The sequence below is a fragment of the Gigantopelta aegis genome, chromosome 7 (genome assembly GCF_016097555.1).
Source record: "Gigantopelta aegis isolate Gae_Host chromosome 7, Gae_host_genome, whole genome shotgun sequence".
Lineage (NCBI taxonomy): Eukaryota > Metazoa > Mollusca > Gastropoda > Neomphalida > Peltospiridae > Gigantopelta > Gigantopelta aegis.
The window spans coordinates 31470329-31483739 of record NC_054705.1 but is presented as its reverse complement, the minus strand read 5'-3'; the positions used below and the strand labels follow the sequence as shown (position 1 = coordinate 31483739).

The 13411-nt window shown below is 37.5% G+C and overlaps 2 protein-coding genes across 5 annotated transcripts in view; one reads left to right on the top strand and one right to left on the bottom strand.

Annotated features, from left to right (window-relative positions):
- LOC121376911 (double-strand-break repair protein rad21 homolog) overlaps positions 1-3331 on the bottom strand; it is a 38890-nt gene extending 35559 nt beyond the window's left edge. For all 4 annotated transcript variants that reach the window (XM_041504696.1, XM_041504699.1, XM_041504700.1 and 1 more), the window contains exon 1: positions 3176-3331. The gene's annotated coding sequence lies outside the window, so the exon portion shown is untranslated. The remainder of the gene's footprint in view (positions 1-3175) is intronic.
- A 516-nt stretch (positions 3332-3847) lies between these two features.
- The window catches only part of LOC121377389, a 33934-nt gene continuing 24370 nt past the window's right edge, over positions 3848-13411 (top strand). The window contains exon 1 of the mRNA XM_041505371.1: positions 3848-4003. Coding sequence (XP_041361305.1) covers positions 3952-4003 — 52 coding nt within the window. The 5' untranslated portion in view covers positions 3848-3951. The remainder of the gene's footprint in view (positions 4004-13411) is intronic.

Genomic DNA, 13411 nt, shown 5'->3' with positions numbered 1-13411 from the left:
TGAAATTCCCATTGTGAAACGGAATTACGATTTTTCGCGAATTAAAAATTTTTAATACCATTTTACTATTGCCACACACTAAAACTGACGATTGGCCCGTGTGCAGTACTATTGGCAAACGTGTAGTGTCGTATTTACCAGTGCTACAATCAGCCAGACCGAGCGGGAAAACGTAAACCAAATGGCTACGTTGGGAACTAAATACTTCGCAAACGTTTGCTGGCTGAACTTGGGACTGGTTCACTGCTTAGTCTGTTGCGCCTGCGCAGTCAGGACAGGTTATTATTATTTTTTTCCCAGGAGTAAGTTCAGTCAGCGGTTTGTTGCTAACATTTGTCATGGAAGACCGATTTTTACACTAAGCCCCGTTGAATAAAACGGTGCACTCAATTGTTGGACAAATATGCTTTATGTAGTTGTTATAACTGTAACCTTTGCTCCGATTTTTCATTATTAATATGAAGGACCTACTTTGATTTAACAACAAATAGCGATGTATGTCGACTCGGACACCAGTCAATTTTCGTATCCTGGTTTTGGTTTCGTACAAAGTAAATAAAATAGACCCAACAGTATTTTATTTTTTATATGATATAGGAGAAGCCACGGTGACGTCACATGTTTTGATCATGTGGTACCGCGTGAGCGCTGGTAGGCAAGAAACCAGTTGACAATACTGGCATTAGTAGTAATGAACAATCGAATGTTTTTCCGTCAATTAAATCAGTGTAGACTAGTTTTGATGAATGGTATTTTGTCATGGTAATTTCATACGTTGTTGTTAGATGCACAAGTCACTGTAGTAAGGATTATGAAATTAGTTTCATCAAATACAGTGGAAGCGAAACGTTGAACAGTTAAAGCTGACAACAATCAACTTTGCCCATCCCACAACGGAGATCGTCATTTTATACAAGGTTTGTTGTATGTTATTCATTCGTAATACTAATACACGTCAGTATTTATTGAAATGAAAATTAAAAAGATAATAAAATAAAAAATAATAATAATAAAAGCCCCCACCAAACTGACATGGAAACAAAGATACTCTGTGGTAGGCCTACCCAGTCAATCGACAAACGACGTTTTATGTAACTTTTTGTTTGTATTGACAGATCCATTATAGTGGGTAAAACAAAAATCTGAATATATTTTATATTGTATTATGCCATAAAATATGTAGGTGGCTGGAGTATTTATATTTTTAATTAAATAACAGCCACCATATTTTATTAAAAACATAAATTATGTTACATGCATTTATTATATAAGTTATCTGAATTTGTTTGCAGCAAATAAAGAAAGAAAAGGGGAGCTGATTGTATTTATAAGTATTATTGTCATCAGTGACAGATGTCAATATGTCTTCACAAATACATTTATGTGTATTCAAATATTCAATATACACAATATAAAACTTTCATACATATATATCATAGAAATTTACCAATTTTCTTATTTTTTTCTAGGTATCAGTGATCCCTGTTTATAGACAAAAAGAGAACCGACAACTCTTGGATGAAAAATGGGCCTTTCACGATGAATTAAGGGCGTTTAAGTTTTAGGGTGAATTAAGGGATGCTAAGGAGAACACTGGTATTAGATTCAGCGATTCTTTTCTACAGTATCTCATGTTTCTGTGCATAAGAAGGATACCAGAACCTTTTTCACTGACTTTCCAAACTACCATGTGCAATATTATTGGGGCTATTCAGTATGTGATGATGACATTGATAACACTTGGATTTAATCTTTTTTTTTTACCAGGATCTCTATTTTCTAATAAAAATAGACTTTACAAAATCAATAAAATTATATCGAGAAACAATAGACAACACATATTTATTATTTTCTTTTTCTATTATCATTATAAACCAATGATCAAATGATATTTGCATTGTGTTAATGTGTGTCTTACATTAAAACATTGTATTGTTACCATTTACAGTAATTTTTGTTTTAACTGCTTTATTATACGTATACGTATATATATATATATACACATACATGGGTTATTTAAAATTGTTTAAAGAAATAATTTCCTTTAACAAAGTGTAGGCCAATTATTTCTTTTAAACAGTTTTAAATAAAAAATATAGGCCTACTCGTTTTATTTTATTAGTGTGTGCGCGCGCTTGTTTGTAATGCTTTACTTGAAATATGGACCAGACGCTTTAAAAATACATGGACTAAAAATATTTATTCAGGTGAAAAAAAAAAGAAAAAAAAAGGAAGTTTGCTATAGTTTTGAACTCGGTCAATCGTCAAATTGTATGGGTGGAAAGAGTACATGTATCTCCTCCATACAGGAGCTATGTAGAATAGCGTTCCCGTGCTACAAGTGGTAATTTAAGCACGTGTTGGCCATTCTTTGCTATTCACGCTACGCTAGTCCGCTTTGTTACTAATGGCCATTATGATAGACTTCTGCCTACCAGATGCGCGCGCATGCTGATACGTGACGTCACTTCCCTAAACACATGGCTTCTCCTATATTTGACAAAAGGTACTCTTTTTTTTTTTTCATCTTTTAAAACTTAAAAATTTAATATTTTGTCAAGAATTATGAAAAAGCGTTGTCTGCCTGTTATGTTAATTTGTCACAACTTGTGTTATTTAAATTGTTAATTAGGCCTACACGTTGTATTCTGAAACGGAATTTACAAAAAAATGAAACGGAAAACCACTGGGTCTACATTAACATCCGGGTTCTGGTCTGTAAATAGGTCAACCGCCCAGAGCTAGCCCTGGAAACATTGTTACATTGCTCCTCTCTTCAATTCCAGAATCACATTTATTCTTTTCAAGACATATTCTCTTGTCATGTTATTTTATAACAAAAACAGGTTGCCATATTCTACTAGTTCGAACTTTATAATATTATAGCGAATGCTTTTGGGCAACTGCGGCAGCAAGCTTTGTAATGGGAGACAACTCGGTTGTTTTCGTAAATAATAAAATTGGAAAAAGGTATAACTGTGACGCCAAACTAATTTCTAAATTCTATATACGGCCTAATCTAGTTATCTATATGTTAGAATACTTATAACCAGCATGCTAAAAGAAAAACGAAAAATGCCAGCTTAAATTTTGCAAATGTCGCCGACCAAGCAAGCGTCCAACCAAGCGAGGCAAACGATCAACCAGTGTCACACTAAAACATCGTGAAATTTACCTTTTATCACAATATATAAAAATCCCAAGACTAATAAGGCATCGGTGGTGACCAATGTATTAATCAGGCGGTCGAACAGAACAATTTAAATACAATTTCACCATATTCAGCTTCCAACAAGAATCTGTACACACAAAATGGCGTCCCTTTTGTTTCCCGCCCAAACAAGACGTTCGAAATACAACCGGTTTACGACTCAAATTATCCGCACTACTAAAGATTCCCGTATATTCTTTATCATATAAAAATAATAGTCACATTACTAATACATTAACACAAAGCTACATTTTAATAATTCATTTTGGTGTAATATTATACATTTTCGTGATAGTTTTCTTAAATGTTGTAAGATCTTACTATTTATATCAATCTAGCGTAGTTATACACCAAATAACAAAATATGCAGGTGCTCGATTTCTGGAACAAGCCTCAGCACAAAACATATTCTTAGCAAAAATAAAGGTGGCGCACATGCCAAGAAATGTTTATTATTGTATTACATGAATAAAATAAATACACAAGCATTATAAGCATAAATTTAAGAATTAATGCAGTGCACAGATTAAATCTACATGCTGACCTAGATTTTATTTGATGACCGAAATACAGGCAATGACGCACTACGAACCCAAGAAAAACAATCACGTGATAGCTGTTGTCAAGATGGCCGCATAGTGGAGTCGGGAAAGACTCGACATGCGGCTAACGGTAGATTTTTACCGTTTTATTTGCATTAGGAGAATTGCTATCTAGACAAATTTACAAACGTTTAAAGTATGGCTAGTGGTTCAGAGGAAGATGCGTTAAAAGAATGCCCACAAGGCTCAGGTAAGAAACTTGTTTATGTTGTTCAGATACCAGACTTCGTAACTCACCGAGTTACCGAGTCACAGGTGCCTTATAATATTTTGCAAACAATAAAGAAGTTTGTTTTGTTTAACGACACCACTAAAGCACATTGATTTATTAATCATCGGTTATTGGATGTCAAACATTTGGTAATTATGACACAGTCTTGGGAGAGGAAACCTACATTTTTCCATTGGAACTTTGAAAATTGTGTAACATGCACATTCAGACTCAGATTCAGCGTATGCCTGTCCTGGGAATAAGTATCGGCCTCAATCGGCTCTTCTGTCCAGGGTTAGGGTGGGTGGAGGAGGGACCGCCTGCACTGGCAGGTGCAAGGGAGCACAAGCAGTCTGACCGTAGCCGGTACCAGGCGGAAGGTGGTATGGTGCTATGTAATTTGGAATGTCCTGTAGTATTAAGCCAAAAGGAAATGGGTGTGCATAATGATGAAGGAAGTTTGGCGCAATTTTGATGGTCATTCTAAGAATACAAGGTAGGGAGCTACATATATAGTATACCGTATAGGTTTGGATTTTAGTAGACCGAGAGTAGTTTGTTAATTAGGACCCGATTTTTCCATTTAACCATTAGTAGCAAGGTATCTTTTATATGCACGTTCCACATGCAGGATAGCACATATCACGGCCTTTGATATACATGTAGCAGTGGATGGAGCTGAAATAACCCAATGGATCCACCGTCAGGGATTGATCCCAGACCAACCATGCATCAAGCAAGCACTTTACCACTGGGTAACATCCCACCCTGCAAACAGTAAAGAATGCCTGACATTTCGGCCCTATACGTTGTGAATATGATATAGCTATGCTAAATTAATATATTTTTTTATGACACTACTATTAATTGATTAGCAACAGCAGGTGTACATGTCATATATGTCCACAAAAAACAACCAGTTTGGTCAGATATGGGTCCATGGGGAGGATTCTGTCGGGTATCAGGTTATTTCGGCTCCATATATAATATTAATTAATTAATCCAACAATGGCCAAATTAATTGTGGGTTAAGTTATGTTTAATGTCAGTAATTAATGTTCAAATAAATATAAAGTTATGGAAATAAAATAATAATTGAAATATAAGCATGTTAATACCTACCAAAGAAACATTTCTTTTTAATTTTAATGTAGTAAATTCGGCCCCACATATAATATTAATTCATTAATCCAACAATGGCCAAATTAATTGTGGGTTAAGTTATGTTTAATGTCAGTAATTAATGTTAAAATAAATATAAATAATAATTGAAATATAAGCAAGTTAATACCTACCAAAGAAACATTTCTTTTTAATTTCTAATGTAGTAAATTGGCCCACTAATTTGAATTGTTTGCTTACATCTGTATAGTCTTTTTACACTTAATTAATAGCACAAAGCATTGCACACAAGGAAGGAAGGAAATGTTTTATTTAATGAAGCACTCAACACATTTTATTTACGGTTATATGGTTAAGGACCACACAGGTATTGAGAGAGGAAACCTGCTGTCGCCACTTCATGGGCTACTCTTTTCGATTAGCAGCAAGGGATCTTTTATATGCACTATCCCACAGACAGGATAGTACATACCACAGCCTTTGTTACACCAGTTGTGGAGCACTGGCTGGAAAGAGCAATAGCCCAATGGATCCACTGACAGAGATCGATCCGCACATCATGCAAGCGAACTCTTTACCACTGGCAGTGTTCGAGATTAATGATATCCCGGGGATACCAGAATTTAATTTTGGATACCAGACTTCAAGAACCCAGTATCCCACCGGAATACCATATAATACTAAATTCTCAGGTGGGATACCAGATTTTGAAATGTTAGTATCCAACTGAGAGATACTGCCCAAATTTTTTATAATCTCGAACACTGACTGGGCTAGTAATGATATCTAAAATAAACAATAAAACACATTGATTAAATAGTTTCATTTAATCAAACACAAATCGTGACGTGACCAGGGCTGAAATGACTGGTCATGGGGCCGAAATTGACAGGATCCGAAAAGTCTTTGAGCTGAAATGCCTGGGTCCGAATGTCTCGAAAGCTTCTAGGGATGTGCACCCCACCTGTAAAAAAAACCCCATGAAAAGTGTTGTAACTGCAATATCAGTGTTCGAGATTGATGGTATCCCGATATCCCGGGGATACCAGAATTTAATTTGGGATACCAGACTTCAATAACCCAGTGTCCCACCGGGATACCATATAATATTGTTGCGTTTTTTTAATACTTCGTTTTTATATTTTGCTGAAACAATGAAAGTCGACATTTACTGGTGAAGTTAAGTAACAGTATTTTCGAGCTCATACCAAGTCTAATTATATGCCGTAAAAATATCTCCACCAACTCGTACCCAGGCCAATGCTACACTGGAGCAATAGCGTCGTAGCAATAGACTGGGAACAAGAACAGTGTCGTCCAAGTTTGTTACGATGTTATTTATGCATTTCATTTAAGTGGGATACTAAATTATCAGGTGGGATACCAGATTTTGAAATGTTAGTATCCAACTGGGATACTGCCCCAAATTTTTAATCTCGAACACTGAATATATTGTACATTTTGCAGAGCTCACTGAGGAATGAATTTTGGTTTAACCAGTTTTCAGATATAGAGTATTTTCTTGAAAATTATTAAAATGTCGTATATTTTATTAACCAGAGATTTAATGTTCTAGCCGCTTTGTATAAAAATTTGTAATTGGCTAATCTGGCAATACACTTCTGGGCCCCACAGTTCATTGCACTGTTTGTAGTTTGAGAACAGCAGTTTTATTAAAACTAAAATTAAATTGTACATTTAGTGTTTCCATAGCTTGCATTCTGCTGGGAATACTAATTCCACAGTAAGGCATTTCAACCATTCACAGCTCTCAATTCCGCTGTTTGCATAGGCTGTTCCAGACCCAACACGCTATACCCATACCCCCTTTTGAACTTCTTCAGCCCTCTCTTTTTGTTCCTTTTGTCAAATTTACGTATACTGTCTGTCAATTTTGTTATATTATATGTGAATCTTAATCTCTGACTTTGCCAGTGACTGAGTCTGGGACAAGAGGGGGTGGGGTAAGTTTGAGGTGGGTAGAATTTGGAATAATAATTACTACAAGTTGAGAATTACATGTCTGGTCAAAATTAAAAGCCAAACCCAATTTTTTTTAGTGCTTAACCAAAATTTGAAGGTGATCGGAGCAATTTAAAGTTTGTTTTGATTCACGACACCACTAGAGCACAATGATTTATTAATCATTGGCTATTGTATGTCACACACTTGGTAATGTTGACATATAGTCTTAGAGAGGAAAAACTTTGCTAAAATGTTTCCATTAGCAGCAAGGGATCTTTTATATTCACTATCGCACAGACAGAATAGCACATACTACAGCCGTTGATATATTAGTCGTGGTACACTGGCTGGAGCGAGAAATTGCCCAATGGGCCCACCGACGGGGATCGATCCCACACTGACTGTGCATCAAGCAAGTGCTTTATTACTGGGCTACGTCCTGTCCTTGGAGCAATTTAGATGGATTGCCAAAAATAAAAGGTATCAGACTAGTTATAAAAAAAACTAAACAAAAATTTGAAGGTTGACAAGGATGGCATTACGGCGATTCAGGCAGCTCCTTGAGGGTGAAGTTAGGTAGGTAGCACAGATGGTGCTGGGGTTAGATCATGCTACTTTGACAATGAAGGCCAAAGTTAGTCTTCCCTAAGCCGTCACTGTAGAGACAGTGGATGTTGTTGGTGGATTGATCCTTTAAGTCTGAGCTGTTGGTAAACATCTTCCTTTTCCTGTCCTGGATGGAGGAGCTGGTAATGGTCGACACCTGCTCCCATTACAGGTGTGTGCTACAACAGCTTGTTCTGAAAGTGCATGTTAAAACCTATGACCTGACCTGACCTAAAGGCTAAACATGGTGTACTGTGGTTACCAATGCTCTGGAGTTTTGGTGATCGGAAGCTGTGCAGCACATTAAACTGTCCCATGGGGAAGTAGCTGTAGGGAGGCAAGAACCAGCTTGGAGGGGAGTTCTTCCAATGTGGTTTTTCTTCTGTGATGAATTTCCTGTATTTCAGTCGGATTGTTCCCGAGGCTACTTCCCAGGGTGTCGGCAAAGTCGGGTAGACTGGTCATTGCCATCGATTGGCTGCTTCGGGCTTCAAGTTTTTTCTTGTCTAGTTCAGCGTGGTGGCTTTTCTCTTCCGGGCTGGTGACTCTATGTGTGATGCATGGGCAGGGGTACAGAAAGTACTCAACCGCTCGCCAAATACGAGTAAAAATTCTGACGGACATGGTAAAAAATGCTACTATCAGTCCAACAGACTGTCTATCTGTCATTTTGATTTCGTTTGCCACATGATGTTGATCATTTAATACTGTTTTGTCAATATATTTATATATATATACATATATAATTTGAAGTATAGACACTATATGTCATAATATTGTTAATAATATATTGTTCTATAGACTAGTGGATTAGTAGAAATTCTGGCGGGCTAGTAAATTTTAGTTGCTTCTGGTCCAGCGAGCTAGTGAAATATGTTCCATTTCTGCACCCCTGCATGGGTAACAAACGTAACACGGGTGTCACAGAACACAGAATCCGAGTTGAAGAAGGGCTTGGGCTTGCTGGAGATTCGTTCACGATCGTATGAACTGGCTCTGCTGGCTTCGCTGGTGCTGTAGGAGCTGGCGTCACAGAAGCAACTGCTGCTGGCAGTTGAGCTGCCAGTTTTGGTGTCTCTTCCCTGTGCCACCCCATGCTCCCCACCCCCGTGCCGCCTCTGGAGCACACTTCCTCTGTCTAGTCCTTTTCAATTTGCTTTCATCACCATTTAGTAGTTTACATAGCACTGACCTCTTTGATAAATCTCTGAAACTGATTTAAAGACTATCATGATTAGAAAAATTAAAAGAAATCCATAACATTCAGTAAAAACATTGTGGCTCGCGTTTCTTTACGCGACGTAGCCCAGTGGTAAAGCTCCTGCTCCATGCACAGTCGGTCTCGGATCGATCCCTGCTGGTGTGCCCATTGGGCTATTTCTTATTCCAGCCAGTGTACTACAACTGGTGTATCAAAGGCCGTGGTATGCACTACCCTGTCTGTGGGATGGTGCATATAAAAGATCCCTTGCTGCTAATCGAAAAGAGTAGCCCATGAAGTGGTGACAGCAGGTTTCCTCTCTCAATATCTGTGTGGTCCGTAACCATATGTCTGACGCCATATAACCGTAAAATAAAAATGTGTTGAGTGCGTTGTTAAATAAAAATTTCCTTCTCTATCCCAGTTTTTGTGTGTCTCATGTTACAGATATTCCCATGCCTAATATTGTATCAGAGAAAGATAGACAGGCTTGATGTTGGTGTCTTTTTCTTAAGTAAGGACAGGGAATGCAGATATACCATTGACGGTTTCATTCTATCAGGGCCTTCAGTGTGGTAAAAAAAGGGACCTTTTTGTGACTCACGTTACAGGATCCATTCTAAATGGTGGGTTAAAGAGACAGCCACGAAAAAAGTAGATTACGCAATTAGACCAAAAATATGAAGAATAAAAAGAAATTATATCGACAGTGAAATGTAGAGGGTATATGAACACTGGGCTGTAACGGGCCAACAAAAATGTGCTACCTGGAGTGAAGAAAACAAGAGCTTTCTATGTATCGAGTTTGAAAGGTGGGATTTCCATGAACGCAGTGTGCAGCTATAGAAAGTAGGTGTTTTCCTGCAACTGCAACATATTTCCTTTCAAATAAATTGCACACTCAGTGGAAATTCAATTAAATTATTTTTTTTATATCATTTTCCTTGTTGGCATGGCCCATCACCTTCTGAAAAACACACACAGTAATTGCAGTTAACATATTAATATATATGCTAAGGGTTATTTTACCTATAGTCTTGTTGATTAATTTTGATTTCTTATTAATGTTCAAGAACAGACATACCAAACCCAACGTTGGGGGTGGGGGGGGGGGGGCTAACACATTTTTTATTTTTCATGGGGACAAAAGGGTTTTTTGTGGGGCTAACAAATAATTCATTGGATGCAAACTGGTAATGCATTCTGGCGAACTGACATATTTTTGGGAGGCGAACACGCTTTTGTTTTCTATTTAAGACATGGTTTTGTCGTAAATGTTTTTTTAATAATAAATTTATTAACAATTAGTTACTTGACCTATAACAATATAGTTTGCTGCCCTTAAAATAGTTTATTAAAATGTTTGTATGATAGTTGTCATACCTGTGAAAAGTATGATTAAATTGAACTGTAGACCAAATACTAAAAATTGAAACAATTTAAAAAAAATAATACAAAAATTGTCCCATCCCAATCTACCATGTGATTTGCCATACTTGAGGGGTATTACCAATAATAATAAAAAAAATTGCTGCTAGATAAAATTTATTGCCATTCAGCCGTATGATTGTTAAATGTATTATTTTCCTAATATATTTTTATTGCAAACTTAAATTAATTGATATGTATCAGGCTGCACATTTAGCACAATTCCATGCTTCAGCAAATCCACAAATTTTGGATGAAAGTATAACATGTGATGGAATCCCAAAATATTAAATTATGTTTATGATTCTTGCGGTATCCGTAAAAAAAAAAAAAAAATCCTAAGCTGATCTGTGTAATCACAAGGTCGACCCGAACTAACTGTAATGATGTCACTACTCAGTTAATAGGACCATTAAAGTGTCAGTCAGTTTGTTTTGTTTACCGACACCACTAAAGCACCTTGATTTATTAATCATCGGTTGTTGGATGTCAAACATTCGGTTATTTTGACATATAGTCTTAGAGAGGAAACCTACTACTTGTTTTCATTACTAGCAAAGAATCTTTTATATGCACCATTCCACAGACAGGATAGCACATACCACAGCCTTTGATATGTCAGTCATGGTGCACTGGCTAGAACAAGAAATAGCCCAGTGAGCCCACCAGCGAGGATCGATCATGGACTGGCCGCATAACAAGCTATGTCAGATGCCAATTTTAAAGTATTTTGACAGGCCTCTAAGAATTAAAAAAAGAAATTTCATCTCAACCAGTGCATCACAACTGGTACATAAAGCAGGGATTTACTGGACGCACAAAACTTGCGTATAGGACGCACTAAAACTTAACTGGACCCGCAAAAATAGAGATACTGCGTCCCGTGGGACGCATAAAATATCTGACATTTTCAGTAACCCTGTCCACTATCAAAGATATCGATCATTCTGTGTAACACACTATTTCTTTTCTACCTATAAACTGCGTATTCAAATGTGGATTCCCCATATCGAAAACAAAAAGTTTTAATCTCTGGGAACACTGCGTCTTTATCCTTTGCTGTGCTTAATCGGGTAAAGTTGGTAATTTCCGGAAAGAGATCGCGGATTTGCGATCATTAGGAACTTTTCGTCAACAGGCCAAACACAATCGGAAATTCCCGGGCGAATAAAACAAAATAGGTTAAATGTTCTGATTTGCATTAACAAACAAGCAGCACGATTCATAAACAACGCATGGTATTGTGAGTGTCATTTAGCTTGCAGGAAATGGTTCAAATAATTATACAGATCAAAGTGAAATGTTGATTTTGAAAGAATAAACAATGAATACCGACATTGATTTCCCGAAAGGAAAAACAACACAGCTTGTTAAATTTACTTTAATGAAACATATAGTATACACGTGATTTGTTGTCTGCAGCTCTCTGTCGTTTGTGTGGTTTTGGGACCCTTTGTTTTCAGGTTGGGACCCCCAGAAAAAAAAGAGGTGAGTCCAAGGGACCCCCATTTCAGAAAAACAAGGTACATCCCTGCATAAAGGTCATGGAATGTACCGCTTTGTCTGTGGGAAAACATCCCTTGTTGCTTTATTGTGAGGACTGGTACATCAAAACTCATGGTATGTACTGTCCTATCTAAGGCAAATATCCCCTCTTTATTGTTTAGATTGGTACATCAAAAGCCATGGTATGTACTGTCCTGTCTATGAAAAAAGATCCCTTGCTGCTTTATTGTAAGGACTGGTACATCAAAAGCCATGGTATGTATTTTCCTGTCTACAGAAACAGATCCCTTGCTGTTTTATTGTTAGGATTGGTATATCAAAGTCTGAGGTATGTACCATCCTGCAAATAATAGATTTCTTGCTGCATTGACTGGTACATCAAAGGCTGTGGTATTTACCATCCTGCAATACCATCCTGCAAATAATAGATCCCTTGCTGCTTTGACTGGTACATCAAAGGCTGTGGTATGTACTGTCCTGGGCTGCTTTATCATTAGGCCGTGTACATCAAAAACCATGTCTGGTTTATGGAAAAAGATCCTGTGCTGCTTTATTGTTTAGGACTGGCACATCATGGTATGTACTGTACTGTCTGGGAAAAAGATCCCTTGCTGCCTTATCATTAGGACTGATACGTCAAAGGCCATGGTATATACTGTCCTGTCTATGGGAAAGTACATATGAAAGATTGCCCGTTGTGTTGTGATTAGGAGCAGCCTGCGTGGCAGCAGTAGGTTTCCTCTCTCCTTCAACCAAACGTCATAAATAACCATGTGTTAGACGTCTACTAGCTCTAGTTTACAATATGCTGGGGTGTTGTTAAACATTCCTTTCCTTTTGTTTCTATCCTGGGGTGTGCTAAAAAAAAATTGCCACTTGGCAGGACGTAGCCCAGTGGTAAAAACTCTCATCTGATGCGCTGTCGATCTAGGATCGATCCCCGTCAATAGGCCCTTTGGACTATTTCTTGTTCTAGCCAGTGTACCATGACTGGTATATCAATAGGCTATGGTATGTGATGTCCTGTCTGTGGGATGGTGCATATAAAAGATGCCTTGCTACTAATGGAAAATGTAGCAGGTTTCTTCTCTTAAGACTATATGTCAGACATTACCAAATGTTTGACATCCAATAGCCGATGATCAATAAGTAAATATGCTCCAGTGGTGTCTTTAAACAGAACATTTAACTTTTTCTCTATCAACCAAATGTCAAAATAACCATATGTTCATATGTTGCACACCTAATAGCTCTAGATAGTTTAAAATGTGCTGGGGTGTCGTTAAACATTCCTTTTCTTTACAACTCTTCCTGGAGTGTGCCACTTGTTTTGGCCTCTGCTGATAAAGCTGTCCTCAGTTGACCTGCATGGGGAACACCCTTTCTATGTGTCACTTTCTTACTGGACGAAATTGGAAGCGTGTAAACCATCGGCTAGGAATAACTCAATGTACCAGGTGATAAACGTTTGTGTCTGAAACACGTTGGGTTCCCACCTGTGATTTACCTGTCCTGTAGGTTCTCACCTGTGAGTTGCCTGTCCTGTAACTGACATCACT